The sequence below is a fragment of the Topomyia yanbarensis genome, chromosome 1, assembly GCF_030247195.1.
Source record: "Topomyia yanbarensis strain Yona2022 chromosome 1, ASM3024719v1, whole genome shotgun sequence".
Classification (NCBI taxonomy): Eukaryota; Metazoa; Arthropoda; class Insecta; order Diptera; family Culicidae; genus Topomyia; species Topomyia yanbarensis.
In genome coordinates this window covers 216,352,412-216,370,972 of record NC_080670.1, presented here as the reverse complement: position 1 = coordinate 216,370,972, position 18,561 = coordinate 216,352,412, and the positions used below count along the sequence as shown (strand labels likewise).

The 18,561-nt window shown below is 37.6% G+C and overlaps 1 protein-coding gene across 8 annotated transcripts in view; it reads right to left on the bottom strand.

Annotated features, from left to right (window-relative positions):
• The window catches only part of LOC131692827 (glutamate receptor-interacting protein 1), a 47,401-nt gene that overhangs the window by 7,921 nt on the left and 20,919 nt on the right, over positions 1-18,561 (bottom strand). For all 8 annotated transcript variants that reach the window (XM_058980141.1, XM_058980156.1, XM_058980164.1 and 5 more), the window contains exons 3-4: positions 885-1,010; positions 73-270 (exon numbers count right to left, since the gene is read on the bottom strand). In XM_058980141.1, coding sequence (XP_058836124.1) covers positions 73-270; positions 885-1,010 — 324 coding nt within the window. The remainder of the gene's footprint in view (positions 1-72; positions 271-884; positions 1,011-18,561) is intronic.

The following is an 18,561-nucleotide window of genomic DNA, read 5'->3' as shown; positions in this document are numbered from 1 at the left end:
GTTTTCTGAGTAAATAGGTACGAGAAACAGTAGAGACGAGAGAATAATTTCTCTCTCTTAAACGATACTTACTGTATTCCGGGAACGAGTACTCGATTTCAATCACCGCCGGTCCATCGCCGTGAGCTAATATACTGAATAAATGCTGATTTGTTAGTCCGATCGTTGAAATGCCATCGATCTGATGAATTCGATCACCCGGTGCGAGCAAATCTGCTGCTGGACCGTTGATGGATTCCACTACCGGAGGATAGGAGAGGTCGGCTCTTTCTGTGTAAAAAAAAGTTGAAACGTGGATTAGTCTGACGGTGAAACTGACAGCACTGCTCTGATGACTAACATAAACCGATAAAATATTAGGGGCACTCATATTTCAATCCAATTACTTCGATTTTATGACCGTATAATCCGTGCGATTTCCAAATATTACAAAACGGACAGTAACTGCCATCTGATTGGTCAATTTGACGTTTTACGACAGAAGGTGTTTCGTGAATCGTTCGCGATAAAACAGTAACCATTTTAGTTGGATTGGTATGAATTTTGACTTTTATTGGGCGAATATCCCACATGCCATCACAAGAGGTTATGGTCTTAATTCAAATTAATGGCGTCGTAAAAATAAATAAAATTCTTCAACGGAACTGGCCTGCACTCGCCCTGCAACTATCGCACCTACAATGCGTGAGTGTGAATAAGTGCTACTCCTTCAACACGCACGGAATTGGAGCGTAGTGTTACAAAATCTTAAATTTATGACCACTGAAGATCGTAATCGGGTTAGCAATCCGTTTCGAAAACTTTCCATCCCTCGGAAAATTTCCCGTTTGAATTCCTTTTGTTTCTGGTTTTGTAATCGAAATAAACTTTGTCGCAACACCTACCTGCCAGTATGATCCCAAGTGGCTGGCCCTGATCGCGTGGAATCGAGATCGTCGCGTAGGTGGTTCCGCGGTCCGCTGCCAACCCGGAATCCTCGGACTGTGCCGGACTCATGGCACGATCGATCGCTGTAATTAGAGAACCAAAAACAACTCATTAGCAAATGCGCTCACTCAATTTATCCAATCCGCGGAAAAATGAACCACGGACAAACTTAAAATTTAATTAATTGGAACAACAGCTGCTGTCAGTGTCACGGGTGCGTGACATTCCGCACGGTTCGCCCTCTCCGGCGGGAAATGTGCAGCTGGATAATTTCACGATCGGCAAACGTGCTGGAATTTCGATTGGAAAATGCCGCTTATGTATATATGGCCGACGTAAACTGAAATCGCTGGCGATGTTTACTCGATCAACACTCGCGCTGACAATTTTCGTGGGTACTTTTTGTTGAGGTAACATAGCAACGAATTTACAACTTTTAATTTTTCGCATTAGCGACAAAGAGAAGTAGGCGTGCATGATAAGCGCTCTTTGCATTCCACCGCTCAAAGATGGACGCTTTTGATACTTTGAGCAGCACCTGTTCGCTTAAGAAAATATCGAAATGTTGGACGACACGCGTGTTTATTATTTGTTTCAGGAAAATATGGGACTAGGTGTGAAAAAAGAACCCACTCCGACATATTCGGGTAGACTAAATACGAACCTACCTACCGAGGAAAACAACGCCAACAGGATAGTGCGAAACAGAACGCAAGCAACGGTGACAACGCCTACCTGGACGGGCATTTTTGACATACAGCTCGACAGAAATGTTTGCCTGTTTTTGCATGGAGACGCATGGTATGTGGTTGTTATCTTGTTGTGATTCTTTTATTTATTACAACTAAGATGCCTTGAACCTCGCATAAATTTAACTAAAGCTGTATAATATTTCACTTCTACTCAACACGTATAAATAATCTAAGCTTCGGGTAGGCGTGTGGCGTGCGTCGAGTGAAAAAAAAAATTCGAAAACAAGAGTGTAGAGCATGTTTTCGGTAAATCTGTAGAATGGTAACAAAACCAACAACCACAACAACGCCTTCGTCTTCCCAGTATAGCAATGTGTATAGTGGAAAATGCATGCCGTTGCCGTCGGAGTCAATTTGTTTTCGAATATTTTTCGTTTTTCTGTCTCGTTATGATTGGGACTTTTAGCAGCGTAGTGTCGCTGCAACTTCGATCGGAAGTGTTTTTTCCTGTAACTCATGCTGGTCAGCTTTTTGTGACATTTTCAACAAAACAAAGTATGCATTGGTTGCTATACTGCTTCCAAACAAGATTTCATCAATACTACCACAATTCTTCGATCTAAAGTAACTAAATAAAGTTCAATATTTCTCAAAACATTTCATTGTTCAATCACGGAGAAAATTCTTCGCGCTGAGACATCAGTTACCGTTAGGGTGACTCAGATCAGCCTCCAGCAAAAACTACATTAACTAAAGTGTTCACCGACGCACAGCGTCAACTGTCACTCTGGCATGCGGGGTGCCACGTTTTTAATGCGTATGTACCTATCCTAAACCGTGTTTTACGTCAAAAACAACAGAATATCATCAATCTGGTAAAGCGCGGGCCGACTACTGCACTGACTACTGACAGCCACTCCTCCAATGGCGCGCTAATGGCATCATCACATTCTTGAACTTTTTCCTGTCCTCAACATTTATCGTGTGACTAATCAAAGGATTTGCACCGAGTGAATTGCATCCATTATGCTGCAGCGCGAGAAGGAGCAGTCGGAACCGCGGGACACGTGCTTGTTTACTTAGTAGGCGCGTACATGAACGTTCATCGCGTCTCGCGGGCTATGGTTGCTATGGCATCTGCAAAAAAAGTATACCGCAGAAATTGGGTGCGTTTAGTAGTCTTTTTTTGTTGATGTTTTGCAGATTATGAACTGATTATTTTTTTTATTCATTGCGTTTATTTGACGCAATATATTTCGCGGCAGCTTTTTCCGCCGGACTTCATTTGTCAGGGAAGATTTATTTCTGGCTTATGCGATCTAGTTGATGTATTTTGTACCGCTTACCAGGAAAACCGTAAATATTCTTTAGTCCGGAGAACCGGATTCCATCGTATTCGAAACTAGTTGTAAAATGTGGATGTGTTCGGATGACTGACCGCATTCTTCGTATTGTGTATCTGATTAGTTTAACCTAGAATGCATTCATTATTGATGAGCGAGTTTTGGTGCTTCAATTAAAAAATTTCTTGTCCGGATAATTAGATTTCTTCATATCCGGACCTTATACCAAATATCTGCAATGATGCAATTTACTATTAACGCCAAAATGGATAATTTTTGGCCAAAAGCATCTTTGGAGAAGTTAATGGATTCAATATGCTCTTTCATTTGATATTGTGATTTTGCAGATCAATCCCCCTACAAGTGAGATGTTTCTATTAATTTTCTTTTAGGTATTAAGATGATGCCTTCAGCAAATTCGCAGCACTTACTTTTGCGAACAGCTTTACTAAAGACACCAAATATCTATCTTTTTTATATTTTAAAAGTTATGGCTTACATCCTTTGTCGCCTTTTTATTGCTCAATATAGTAATTATCCATTTAAATAGGGCGTATTTTTATCGATAAAATATAAAGGATGATATCTGGACACGCATTTAATTTTCCAATCCACTACCGCTAAAAACAATCACTGACTAATTCCAAGTTGTTTGGATGGCCCTTGATCACTTATCGGTGAAAAATTTTGATCGATCTGGAGCATATATCGGAAACCCCCAAATCCCCGGTGATTACCACACCAAAAACTAAAAGAAATTTGATCGAAGAATATTTTTTTATGCTGACTGATTTAATTTAATACTACAGGGATGTACCGAAATATGGAGATTAGGGACTATTTCTTGAATGGAAAGCGAAGTTGGAATAGGTTGAATGTCTATGAAACATAGAACCGCTCACCGAAAAATGGTAAAATTTCCTCATTTTCTGGAAATGTGTTTGTTTTGAGAATGCGTAGAGGTGAGACTAAAATTTAATATGTTTAATGACGAGAATAACACTTTCTGAAAGTAGAAAGAAATTTCTCGGAAATGGCGTTTTCAGTTTGACTCCAGTGGTTGTATTATCAATTATATGAATAGGTAAAATGAATTTTCGATAACGGTTATTTAAGGACCATATCACATAATTTCGAAGCCTTAGTTTTTTTTGGCGGCTTGAGCTTGTGAAGCTCACAATAAAAGAGCTAACTTGAAAAAATAATACTAGATTTAAGAAAATTTCGTAAATATCCTTATATAGCTACATGTAGTATATACCTTCAAAGAAATTGTTTTAAGTGACGATTTAAAAAATGATAAAGGCACGACGTATGGTATTATATTTTTTAAGAATTAATTCTTCATAATCAGTCCAGAAAAAAATGCTTGAATTATTATATCAGAAGATCCACTGTTTGCGATTCTCACCAAATCTCCACCAAACCAAATTTCTGGCTACGCCTCATTTCAAGTAAGTAGAAACAAACTCGTTCTACACTCGTCCACAAGAAACGTCTTCGAATACTGCCTATCTCGTTCAATGTGTATTATTCACTGTGCCTCACATTAATAGGTACATCCAATTTTTAAGAATTGTTTTTCTATTGCATAGAACTACACGAAACTTTTGGTAGTTTTTAAAGGGGTTAATTTAACGACTTCTTCCAAAATTTGGCGAACTGCTCCCATTCGTGCGTTTGCTACGACAGTTTATGTTAAAAGGGTACACTAAATTAATTGGTAAACTTAACGGTTTATATATGATGAGAATCGGGATAGTTTTGGAACTATCATAATTTTCGCTATTCAATATTTCGAAAATTTATCAAGCAAACTATGGAAAGTTGTAAATATTAAAAAGCATTTAAAATTTATTTTAAATACTTTTTAATATTTAATTTACCACCGTAGAGTTTTTAAAAATTGATTTTTATTGGTCTAAAACGTGCTTTGAAATCTTAAAAATTCTATACGAAAAAATGAAAGGCAACAATAATAGCTAAAAGTTCAAATTTTCAATTTTACCACAATGCTTCTTATGTATGTATATTCCGAGCGTACTGAGAACCCGTATTTTTCTCGAAACCACATTTTTTGAGCTAGCCGGAAACGTAACTCGAGCAAATCGTTTTTAACGGTTGTGAAAAGTTAACATTACCCGTCATGTGTCTGACGCGGTACCCGAGTAGCTTTTCAGTTTTCAATTAACGAAATTTCCATGTTTTATCCATAGCTGGAAATTGAAACTTTGTTACATCTTCGAATTTCATTAAGTCAAGGTTTTGGGTAATTAAAATTTGTTGATATTGTAAGAGGGGGAGTGAGGAGGGGCTCCTGATTTTTTTTTACTACATAACAGGCCGACGTGGGTACCCGGGTACCCACAAAACTGAAATTCCAATAACTTAGGTAATTTCCAATTTGAAGAATTTTGATACTCATATTGCTAGGACATTATTAAAATTTACAATTAATACCCTAGTACTAGAACATTGTACCGGAAAATCCGGATTATCAACAACCAGATCCATTCATGCGGTTCAATTATACAGTATCAAAAAGTTGATGAGTTCTTGAATCCAAAACATCTAAAAGTGTCCAAATCGGTCAAAGAAAGCCATAGTTATGAGCATTTCAATTTGTGGGTATTTTTTGTTGGATACATAACGGTTAAAAAATGATTTCTCTAGCGAGGTGTGTGAGATTTTAATTTTTATTGCTTAATTTATTTTTAACGAACAATTTTGTGTCGACTTTTATGACATATGAAGTTTTTTTCATTAAACAGAGCGCCATTTTTTGTATAATAAAAATATCGTAAAAATCCAACGTACGTCGATTACTATTATTATAGGCAATCGTGAAAACTTTAATTTTAAGCTCTAGGTCAAAAATTACGGTTCCGACCGTGGACCTTTTCCATCTCGATTCACCTCTTTATTGCGTCAAGTAAAGATCCCGGAATATGCATTATTTTTCGTGTTCTACAGTGGTGTAACTCTTTAAAACGCCGTTTCTTGCTCAAAATTGTGTGCTTGTTCGGATAAAATTTTTTCTTTGCGGTTGCGCTTCTATTGGAATATACAGTTCAGTGATTCGAAACACAATTTTTTCCTTACTGATTTAGTTAAAAACTTTGTGTCTTCAGTTAAGTTGTAACTAATGATATTACAAACGAAATGATTGAAGACACCATATACCTAACATTAATATTTTTCTAGTTATGGATCATTTAACATATAAAGCCCCCCAAAATAAGTTTTTTCTTTATAACTATTCGCCACCACAAGGCCGCGTGGTGTCCATCAGACTAAAATCTTTTTGCACTATTTCAGTCAAGAATAGCACCACTGGAAACCTGCTCCCATGTCGTAAAAAGCGACTAACAACATGCTAGGAGTTCCTAGGTATAGCTCCATACCGAAGACTTAACCTGAATGAACCTTAAGGTTTTGCGTCATAGCCTTTATCCATTCTGTATTGAGTGAATAATTATTAAAATGCATATTCGAACGGCATTCATATTTCTACTGGAGGTCGCACACCAGAAAACTTTCATCTAAAATTAGAAGTACTTAGCTAAAACACAATATCTACCAAGACATATTCTGATTTAATTCCCTACCTACTAACACAAATCGTATCCTGCGACACTTGTGTATGATGCAGAGAATTCTTCGGTCATAATAGTATCAAGTGTTGAACTAATATTTCTTCTCATTCCAGAATTGACCTGCATGGGCGTGGCCATCTACGTTAATCTTAGTCTCTTTAGGTTGCACGTTGAGTATGATGTACTACTCCCAAGTATCATACAATTGGTTCAATATGCAATTTCAACAGGCTTTGATCAATCACTGGAAATTTACAGGCGGTCAACTAAGCTAAGCTAAACTAACTCTATTTGCTACTACATTTTTTCATTGAACTTGAAAAGCAATCTGGATGAAAACAAAACATAAACAATAGTTAGTCTTCCTTCCCATATTGCTCAGATCAGCATCTAAAAATTGATTTGCTGATATGAGCCAGGCAAACGAATAAATCCGTTCGTGCGTTGCTTTGTCAACTATGCAAATGAATGCTGATTGGAATGTGAATAAAAATTAGTGAGTATTTGAAACAAAACGTGACTCCGCCACAGAAAAACTGTATTGTAATCGGAATATACCATAAGACCAGCTTTATACAATAAGTGAAACAATAAAGAAGCTTAAGACGCCAGAAATTTACACTCTGCAATTCCATCATGTTAGACATACCGTACTGTGTGTGTTTAGGACCATTATCCACGCAGAAACTGTCCTTCAATATGGTGGGGTAAACGAAAGTGTCGTTTTTAAAATGATTTTCCTTGGTAATGTATACTTATATAGGGCGGAAAACTCGATAACTTTGTCCTTGCATAGAACTATTGTGAATTCACTAAAAGCGCATTGAAAATGCTTAGTCTTCCGTCAAGTTCGCCTAATGAACCTTAATATCTTGGGCAAAGAAGTCTCTCTAATCTCTTCAATATCTGGGATTCTTTTACCAAATTCGCTGAGTTCATTCTGGTTCCAGCGAGAGCTGGAGGATCGCATCGTACACGTCAAGGTGCGATATTACAAACCCACATCGTCGCTGTTGTGCTATCTTATGACAAGCGCCATTTAGCACATTTCGAGAAAAACGATTTTTAAAGTTTGAAATTGAATATCTTCAAACTTATAAATGATAGAAACACTTCATAGAAGACAATTTATGCTTCTATCTATTCTGTATTAATCTCTCAAATATTACGAAGATCGGTTGACTATGTTGCGAGTTGTTACTGAAAATGTAAACAAAAGTCGCACTCACACGTGTCATAGGTGTGTATTGATAACAAAATTTGTATGGCGTGTCATAATCGTGCATGGAAAATTTTCCATAGAAAAAAATCATCAATTAATTACATTTATTCATATCTTTGGCTTCATTTGGTCTATGAACAATCGGTATGATGCATTTTGAAGGAAATGAGTCAGGGAACCTAGAAAAAATAATTATTTAAGGTTACAGTGTTGCCAAATATTCTATATTTTCAGTTGTAAATAGTTGTACATCAAGATAGCTTGCGCCAAACTCCAATCACAGTCATTTTAAACAAAAATCATAGAATTTCTCAGTATGTTTCTCACTATATCTTAGTACCCAAGCAGAATGTCAAAATTCTGAAAACGCCACTTTGTAGAGATTTTTCAGACAAGTAATGTTGCATATCTAACTCAGTTTACCCCAAAATGGCGTTTGTCATAAGATAGCACAACAGCGACGACATATCAAAATATGGAGAAATAAGGAAGATACTTGAAAGACCGATGTTCCCAGCGGTATTCATGCGATGTGAATTCGACCAACAAATCCTAACCTCTCCTAACTTACCATCAACATCTCAACATATTCATGGTGTCGAAGGATCTTAATAACGCACCCAAATCTCTTCGGGACAGTTTTGTAACAAGTCGCTACACCATAACAAACCGTGCACAGAAATTAAGGTAGTAAAATGTGTGTACAATAAAAAGCAAAACACATATCCAAACAAAACATCCTAAAAAATAATTTTCTTAGAAATGGGGTAATTGATGGAACTGAAGCCAAAAAATATCAAAAATCTTTTCTATCTGATAGTAAATAAAATAACAGCGGCTTACAGCGACACGGTCATCTGAAAGTACTAAACGCACCGCACAGTATAGTGCAGAATTAATTACTCGTAAGATAAAACACTAATTCACGGATCAAAGATAAACGCGGTGCCTTCGAATGGGAGGGGGGGATGGTACTAGAATGAAAAGTTGAATAATCGTAGCAGAATCACACAATTAATTTGCATTTCAGATCTTCCCGAGGAAATAAATACCAACCACAACAATCTCCACTGACATCCCGTAACGTTTCTCATTCAATCTCATTTATGTTTGCATAGTTTTCGTAGCGTTACTGACAGTAATTCAACAGTACTAGCTACATGTAACATCCGGAAAAAACCCCGATCAGAAAAAATTCGAACGTTCGCATAACCTCTCAAACTCCCCCCTTCCAGTGAACGCCATGCGCTTCGCAAAGCCACACAAAACATTCCTATTTTAAATCCTCTTTCCTCGTGACTCCCACTCAAATGGAAAATTCTAGTGAATTGAGAGATAGACTTGACACGACAAACATCAACACATCATCATCTCTATCAGTAATTGTGTAAACGGCTTGAAAGTAAACAAACAACCTACTGCTCGACTTACTTCTATTAGGACTCAATAACTGTGGGAAAAACAACACGCATTCGGTCCGATTCACTGATCAGAAGGGGTTTGTTGTACTCATCCAATCGACCGGACGTTTCTCGTATGTGAGTGGAAACCGATCCAAGAAAATGCAACACTGTTTTGCTTATTTTTGTTTGGTAACTGCACGATTCCTTCAACCGATGCCTGGAGACCGCATATAATTCAACTAAAAATAATTGCATGTATTTTCACTTTCATCATATAATAGTGTCGTTAAACTCGTAACCTCCAGCGTACTAAAAATACTGCGACCCGCATGTTCTAGCTTTAATCCCTTAAAGCGCACTCATCATCGCAGCTTCCCCATCATCTCCAGCACATTTTGTTGACACCCAACCGAAACGATGACGTACATTTCAATAGAGAACACTCGAGCATGAATTTTCATTCCATAATTAGAATCTTCCCAGACGGCTTCTCCACGCCCAGCCAGCAGTTGCCGATATTATTTTCTTCCAGTTTTGGACTGAGCTGTGAACCGGGTGGAAATCCGCCTCTCAAATTATGTGGATGCTTTCCATTTTCTTTCACAACCGAAAAAAAAAATGCTCTAGTGAAAATTGAAACATTTTACTCAACTCTTAAGAAACTGTTCTTTAAACTAACCTGCAAAGATAACATCACGATAAATTCGAAAAACACATTTTCTGACCAATGCGTAATATTAATACACCAGCTTACTACGATTGCTCCCGTCCAGGATTCAGTTGGGTGAAGAGTAACATTTGTCTCCCATTAAATCACTTAACAGTGATGCGCAATAAAAAGAAGGAAAAATTGTCGTACACTCGAATGGATCATCCCTGATGCACAGTAGCAAATGCCGAATCAGAGAGTTCATTCGTACCCTCTTCGTACTGGTAGGTAGGTACGCAGACAGACCGATTTGTAGCTGTTGAAATGTGTTTTTGTAAGGAATGGAAATAACAACACCATTAAATACACAAACACTTTTGGTCACGCTTCTGTATAAAGAAAAATGTTGGACCAGAATAAAAGAGAATACTTTTTACAATGCCTTCTTTGTTTCATATAAGAAAACTGAACGTGCCAACTTTGATTTTAAAGTATTTTCAAGAACCACCTTTGCGGCATTCCCAAACCACAGTAAAAGATTGTTCCCACAAACACTTTAATTTCTACATTTAGTGGAAAACGCTTGAAACTAAACTTTATTCATCCGTTAACCATCTCTTTAATTTTACCGGAGGGGGTTCTTAAACAATCTCAGCTGCAGTAGTGGCGAAGCCCTCTCCCCTTCCAAAATCACCATAAATCATATGCACCGAAGAAAAGAAGAGCGGTTCTTTTACCACGCTGAAATCACATTGCGCTCGTTTCTTTTGCCGGTTTTCGTTCTCCTATCTCACGTTCGGTAAGTTTTCCCTAATGAAACGGAATTTCAGTCACCAATTCAACGCCGACGGGATGCTGTTTATGCAGCAGCACAACTCTTTGCTTCCGCTGGAGATTCTAGGATGCTGCCTTCGTCCCATTCCGGTCCATGGTTGAAGTTTTCTCATTCCACGTCTAATTTATGGGTAGCTCTTTTTGAATAATATGTTGTACCATACAATCGTTGTTTTTTTATAGTTATTTTCTCGAATCGAATCGACATTAAGTCGTTGAAGCACATTCCACCTTCTATGGGAACGCTTGGTATTTGTTAACGCGTCAATCAACGGGCTGTATTTTTTTCTCGCTTCGAACAAATAAAGTTTTCTTTCTCCAGCAGCTGATTGTAATACATGGAGCAATAACACATGTATCATGAAGAGGCAACTATTCGGCTGTAATGACCCATAACAATAAACCCGACTGACGTTTATCGGCTGCCAACTGAACTGGGGCGAGTATGACTTGGCAAGCTGAACTGCCGCCAAGATGCTGCTCCTTTAGCCTTCTTTATATTTTTCATATTTGGCAAATTTCCATATACGCATTGGAACATTGCTATCAAGACGGTACTAGATAGACAGTAGGCGCCGTATGTTCGTGTTCGGCTCAATGACCGGCCTTTCTCCCAGCTGAGTTCAGCTCAATTGGCAAACGTAGCAAGCGACGATGGATTTGACATCCATACATCGCCCTCTCTTGCTTCCATGTTCAAACGGACGGATGAAAATATTGTAACATAGTTGGCCATTAGGGTGGGACAAAAATTAGATTTCAGCTCCGAGCAACTTTTTAGTTACTATTTGGGTCCTAGAACAACTGTGCAAATTCTTAGCTCGATCGATGAAACTATATTTTTGCGCCCACTGTTTAAAGTTTACATGGGATTTTGTATGGGAAAATTAACTTTTACAAATTAATTCCTCCAGGAGTCGCCCATCATTTCCTAAAAATAAATTGTTATGTGGCTTTTATAGGAAATTTAACTAAGAAACAAAGTCTCGAAAACCACGAAACGATCTGACGCTTGAGAAAAAAGTTATTAAGCAGAAACCGATTGATGCTCTGACGATTGATAAAATATTCATTTTTTCTAGCACCACTGCTGTTGGTTGTCCAATTATACGCAATTTTGTTTTAATCCTCTCTTAATATGTCTAGATCGTTTATCTATACTATTTGGACACTTCGCAAGGTTTTGAGGGATAAATTGAGGCTTCTTTTGTACATAATAAGAGAAAGTTAAATTTTTTGTACATAATTAGAACGTCAAAAGCAGTGATGCTATGAAAAGTAAAATTTTCATCAATCTTCAGGGCATCCATCGGTTTTTGCTTAATAACTTTTTTCACAATCATCAGATCGTTTTGCCGTCTTCTAGACTTTGTTTCCTTGAAAAATTTCCTATAAAAATCAGACATCTACTTATTTTTAGGAGATAACGGGCGACTCTTGGACGAATTAATTTGCAAAAGACAATTTTCCTATACGAAATCCCATGTAAACTTTAAACAGTGGGCGCAAAAATATAGTTTCACCGATCGAGCTAAAAAATTGCAGAGTTGTTCTGGGAGCTAAATGGGACCCAAAAAGTTACTCGGAGCCAAATTTTATTTTTTTCATATAACCATGTCCCACTCTATTGGCCATGCCGTAACATTGTCAAGCGACGAAAGGAGTCGGTAATCCTTGGAGCAATGTTGCTTGAGAAAGTGCAGATGTATCATGATGATAGAGATATGATGAAAGACTGTCTAACTGGAGATACTCCAATAAGGGCCTTAGTCCGAATTTCAGACGCTTGCGCCCCAAAAGTCTGTCTCATGGATGGTAGAATGAATAAAGGTTTTTCGGTGCAAGGCCTGCTTTTTTGGACGACACTAAGGATGACCTGATCAAATGGAACTTTTCTTCGTCTACAGCTCTTTTTTACATAATTGCTACGTGAAATTGGGATATGGGAACCTCTTTGAAATTTAATTTTTTTTCTATTTCGATTATCAGAAATGACGGAAGAAAATATTGTAACATAATTAGCCATGCGACGAATGGAGTCGGTATCCTTAGGGCCATGTTTGTTTGTTACGAACGCTGGTCATTATCATCAATTGTTATTTTATCTTAAAACTAATTTGCTCTTAACTAAATTGTAACCCTAAAACTATAATTTTCTATGAACTACAAATCTATATATGAATTAAATGTAAACACAAATATCCTACCCTACAATTGAGCATGCTACCTTAAATTTAAATCTTGCTATAAAATTATCACTGATTTCGCTTATCATGATCAAACACAAACACACATGCAAAATTGGTAGCAATTGGCATCCTATTGTTAAAGGAAGCACGAATAAAACAGTTGAAATTACTATCTCGAACAGTACGGTCGATTTTCTTTACGCCGTCACAGATCCAAACGTGATATCGTTCCACGTGCTACCGCGACAGACAAGATTGTCTTCTAATTAAATAAATTTCTACGGATCGTCGCCCTACGTAATAATCATTGTTGTTTGGAAAAGTGTATTTCCTTCCAAAAATCTCTTTGCTGATGTGTTTTATTCTCCAATTTGAACCTTATTTTCATCATTTTATTTTATATATTAATAAATTTCGTATATTTGCAGCTTGAGTATCCATTAGTTAGGTTTTCTCTCGAGCTACTCGCATAGGAGAATGTTTTAAATTTTAGAATGTTAGAATTAACGTTTCAACTTTATGTCATTAGTCCATGGCAGCCGATGTGAGCATAACATTCCGCTGGGGATGTGATTGCCTCCGTTCCAAATCCACTTGAAACTCCGCTGCTAAATATACCGTAAAGAATTTGATCGGTATAACATACTAATGCTTGTAATTCGGTGATAAAGTGCTTTCTCTTGGCCACTGCTCTAACATAATTCAATTTTCTAACCCATCAAAATCTTCAACTAACTGCCGCCTATATGTAAACAAAAACCCAGTTGAGTCCGCCCGTGCTTTAGAAATACCTACAGAAGCATGTTATCAGACGCTTTAGTGATACAAACGCAACACGTATATACGAAACGTGTGTGCCAATGGGTTCATTATCCCAAGTAGGACAATGCCCTATTTTCGCCCTGCTTCTATTATTACCTCATAATTCTGAAGACGTTGGTTAGAGCAGCGTCTGTCATTTTTGTTCAACCATTGTGCAATGTTTTTTTCGCCGAAATCATGCGATCTATTAATTACGCCTAAATCATTAGATTTGGGTCAATGATGTCTTCGGAAGAATTCGTGAGCATCACAAGTGCTTTCATATGGTGTTGTTATTTTGATGATTAATCTCCCTAAAAGTGAGATATATACAAACTTTCTCGTAAGTGAATATATTAAAAGTATGTCTTCGGAAAAGTTGTTGAGCAAGCTTTTGCCAACAACTTTGCTGAAGACACAAAGGCTTCATCTTTAATATCTTCAACGTTATTGCTGGTTGTTCGTAAATGATCCTTTGAAGTCAATTCGTTGCTACAACTTTTGTCAACTATCATTCTTACGAGTTCGTTATGTTCCGTAATAAGGTTTGAATTATCAAAATGGACAACTTTCTATATTATCGTATTTTCTAAATGATTTTGCAATTTTTGCAAACAATTTATTTTAAATGGTTATTGGTTGTTAGCGTGGAAATGGTTGAGTTTACGTCAATAGTGTTTTCGGACTACTTACCAACAATTGCAAGGTATGTTATTTGCTGCTATGATTTTTGTGATTAATCCTCCTATAAGTGAGATTTTTCAACTAAATTTATTTTCTGCTAAAAGAAATGAGCTAAAGTCTTTGGAAAAGTTATGGAGATTGCTTTCATTAATTTTTTTTTCGAATACATGAAATCTTTTCTTGTAATGCTTAACAAGTTATAGCTCGTTATATTTGGACGACCCAAAAAATATGTTTAAAAAAAATATCTTATCAACTATCATTCCTACGGGTTTCATATATTCTATGAAGTTATTTCAATCATCAAAATACACAATTTTTATTAACGCATAATTTTTCATATCTCGAGTATTTTCAAAGATATTGGACATTTTTTTTAAAAACATTTTTTTTCAAATCATCTATAACTCTCCTGGAGACAACGAGAGACAAGTCAACTCTTTTAAGTTTTATAGTGTTACTGCGGCATTTTTAATTGTAACTAGAGTTGGTTGCCCGTTTAAAAACTAAAACTTTTGCAAATTTTACCAAAATTTACCCAATAACTTCTAAGTCGCAAGAGGTCGGCGAATGATCTCTTCTGAAAAGATATGTATCTTGACAAGACTAACAACTTATTGGAAAATATTGAAGCTTTATCTTCGATGTTTAAGAAGTTATACTGAAAAAAAGTTTTTAAGGGGTCATTCACAAATAACGGTCAATAACTTCGAGTGTACTATAAATAGAGATTTTTGGCCTTCAGTTAAGATGATCGCAAAAACAAGTTCTTCAACATTCCTGAAGGCTTCATTCTATTTTTCGTACTTTGAAAAAAATGTAGCAAATATCTCACTTCAAGGGGGATTAATCACTCTAATGAATGGTCTTGGATCTTAATAAAACATCCTAGAAGACACCATTGCTGTACGCTTTACCGCTTTCGCGTGAATAATTTTTCGCACGTTTTTGGCGAAAAAAACCACTGCATTGGCTCAAATTGTAGCGTGAAAATTCGAGTTTTCGCCGTACTCAAGCAGAAGTATCGCACCATTCGCCGGCTATTTTCGTTATTTTATTTATTCTTAGGAACAGAGCAGAGATGCTGTTGCCAATGTATGCGCATTCCATCGAATGTAGGCCGTGTAATTAAAGAAATAGTACGGCACTCTCCATAATAGTGCCGAAATAAGTACTTTATCCTACCTACAAACCGCCAGAAGCATTTTGAGATGAGAATTACCAGCCCAACGCACAAGAAAGCATACTTTTTCTCAACACTAACTCACAAGCACACGCACATGTCACACCCTGCAGTGTATTGAACTCAATCCAAACCTACTCACTCTTTTTTTTTCAATGGAGAGTGAAATTTACGCACAAAACCAGTACACGTGCAATTAGTAGATGCCAAGCTATCACACGGGGTGTACTGGAGTGTCGGGCTCTCATGGTGACACCAAACCCACTCACTCTGCAAATCATAGTATATACACGACTTTCGTTTCAAATCCAGCGCACGGTAAGCTTCGCAGACAGCAAAGGTTAACGGTGTTTAACCGCTTCCGGAGTATATAGTCATGATGTTGCTCGTTTGGCAGGCGAGCGACGAATGATTCAAACGTACACGCGGTACCTCTATTTGTGACTTTATGTATTTGATTGAGTTTCTCATGTTTTTTTTTCTTTTGGACTATGCCTTATATGCGTGTCGTAGTTCATTTGACGACAAAGGGGCCGTGCTAACAACGCTAGCTCGCTCGGTCGAATAGTGCGGACCAATCATGGTGTAGATAATTACTGCTTCCATAAAATTCATTATTTCCGTTTTTTGCATTATTTTTACATTCTACGGAATTTGTTACAAAATTGTTGTGTATATTTTGAATCATATTTTGAATCAGATAGCCCAAACATCTATTTTTTTCTTCCAGTACAATGGCAGATATTAGTTTAAAATCGTTTAAAAACCGGGTAAAAGTTTGCAGATTTACTTCACTTTCCAGTCCCTTGCTAATTGAATGTTGTTAAAAAGATAACAAAAGGAAAATTGATTCACTTTTAGTTGCTTTTTAAAAAAACGGAAAAAAGTATCATGATGGGGATCCATCCAGCAGCTTTGGGTGAAAGCTGTCGACGCCGTGTTCAATCAGTACACAGTGACCATAAGCCACAACTGTTGATGCAAACACAACATGCCAATTAAATAAAACACCTCGGTAGGCAATTAGTGAGGGCAAAAACTAGTTCATTCAATGATTTTTAACGTCGTAAAAAACTTAGTGTGAAAGTCTACCGTCACTTAACTTTTTGTCGGTTCCGACAGCATGAAGTAACAAGTTACTTTACGCTCGTCCGAACATGCCGTAGACTCAGGTGATTCGCTTTTCTAATTCCAAAAGATCCTGACTCCTACGGTAGCAGACAAAGGGTTAAGTCGCCGGTAAACTCTAAGCTTGCTCATATGATCCTTTCTACACTTTTCTGCACTTTCTTACTTCAACTCCTTGCTTTTCCTTGAGTACTATGGCTCTTAATATTGAAAAATATACTTCACTTTCCAGTCCCTTGCTAATTGAATGTCGTTAAAAACATAAAAAATTAGCAGAATTAGCTCACTCTTAGTCTTTAATAAAAAAGGAAAAATAAAAAATAATCGTAACACCCTTTACGACAAGATGTTTGCTAAGAATCTTTCGGAACTATTCGAGGACAGATCATGTAGTGGTAGCTCGGTGTTGTCCTCGTTCTTATACATAAGGATCTTGACTTGAATATTTTCATACTCAATGACGTATTGCAGATTGTTACGCACAATAAAGTTTCTCTCCTGGCTAAAGCTTTGAACGATTCTAATATCATTTTCTGTAGTTTGAAGTCGGATAGGGGTGACTTCCGTTAATATGAGCTAATTGTTCGCCTCCAATAAATGGTTCGAATTCTGGGCCAATTCGGCAATATTTTAAATCAATGACTACGGTATTTAACCGAAGCTCTAGCAAAGGTAGAAAGCTGACTAATTTTTCTTCATTGATTTATTGCACGATAAAAGTCGGAAAATCGTCACTTTTTACATCGTTGTTCCATATAAATAGAAAAAAAGTCAATTCAGGATATTTCTCTGTAATTATTATTTTTTATCTGGATTCTCAAATTGCATCTGATAGGACCATTAATAAAACAAAACAAAAATTAAATTACGGTGAAACGGAACCGGAAGTGCATCCATTTCCCCCTTTTGACAGCTCGTTCCAGCCAAACCAGTATGCACCTCAGGGGAGGTCCCGAAGCTTTGGAGCGAACTGCTAGAACATCGCTGAAATCCTGCTACCAATCGAAGCACATCCCATTTGCAGCAATTCAAGCGTTACCGCGGCAGTAAACCCGTGCATTACCAAAGCAACCGGCGAGTTCGCCATCTTTTCTTCTTCGGGGGATGCCATTAATGTGCATCTAGTGTGCATCAAACATCACACAAAAAAGCATGCCATGATGCCAAAGTGAACCATTTTTTTTTTGGCCCTGTCTCACTCGCCGCGTGGAGGAGGCCGCTCTTCACCGTGCAGATGAGCTACCGGTTGCAACGTGTGTACACACACTTTTGCTTGGCAGCGAGAAAGAAGATGACTAATGCCAGAGTGGTGCGCTTTTTGCTTTCAAGCGGGTTCCGATTTCAAGCACACACAAAAAACCAGCGGCTAGATCACAGGCCCAGAGGTCTTGATTTGGTCCGACCTGAATTAGATCTCTTGGAAATCTGTCGCACCGCCGCCATCGCCTGCTATAAAACGTTTTCATTAGTCGTTTAGAATTGCGATTGTATCGCGTTGCTCAAAGCAGGCGCAGACGATCAACGGTAGTAGTAGCCTTTGAACGTTACATCCTCCAATTTCCTCCTTCACCGATGATGCCATCGGGGCGGCGGCGGCGATATAGTATGGGACGCCATTAGATTGCGTGAAACTAAACTAATTTCAAGCTGCGGCTGGGGATGCATGGTTCGGCCGACACGGGGGTCACGAAATAATAGTTTTAATTAGATTAGAGTGTTAACAGATTTATGTCTCACTTGCGCTTTGATTCTGTTTATTATTGTTCGGCTTAATGTGACATATATCTCTTCACACTCGAGCGACGTCTGATTGATGAGACTCGCCGACTATAGTGGACATAGTGTAGTTGGTGAATCGATTACTCACCTAGGTTTGCTACTTATCTCCCACACATCGGGTCAAAGATTTC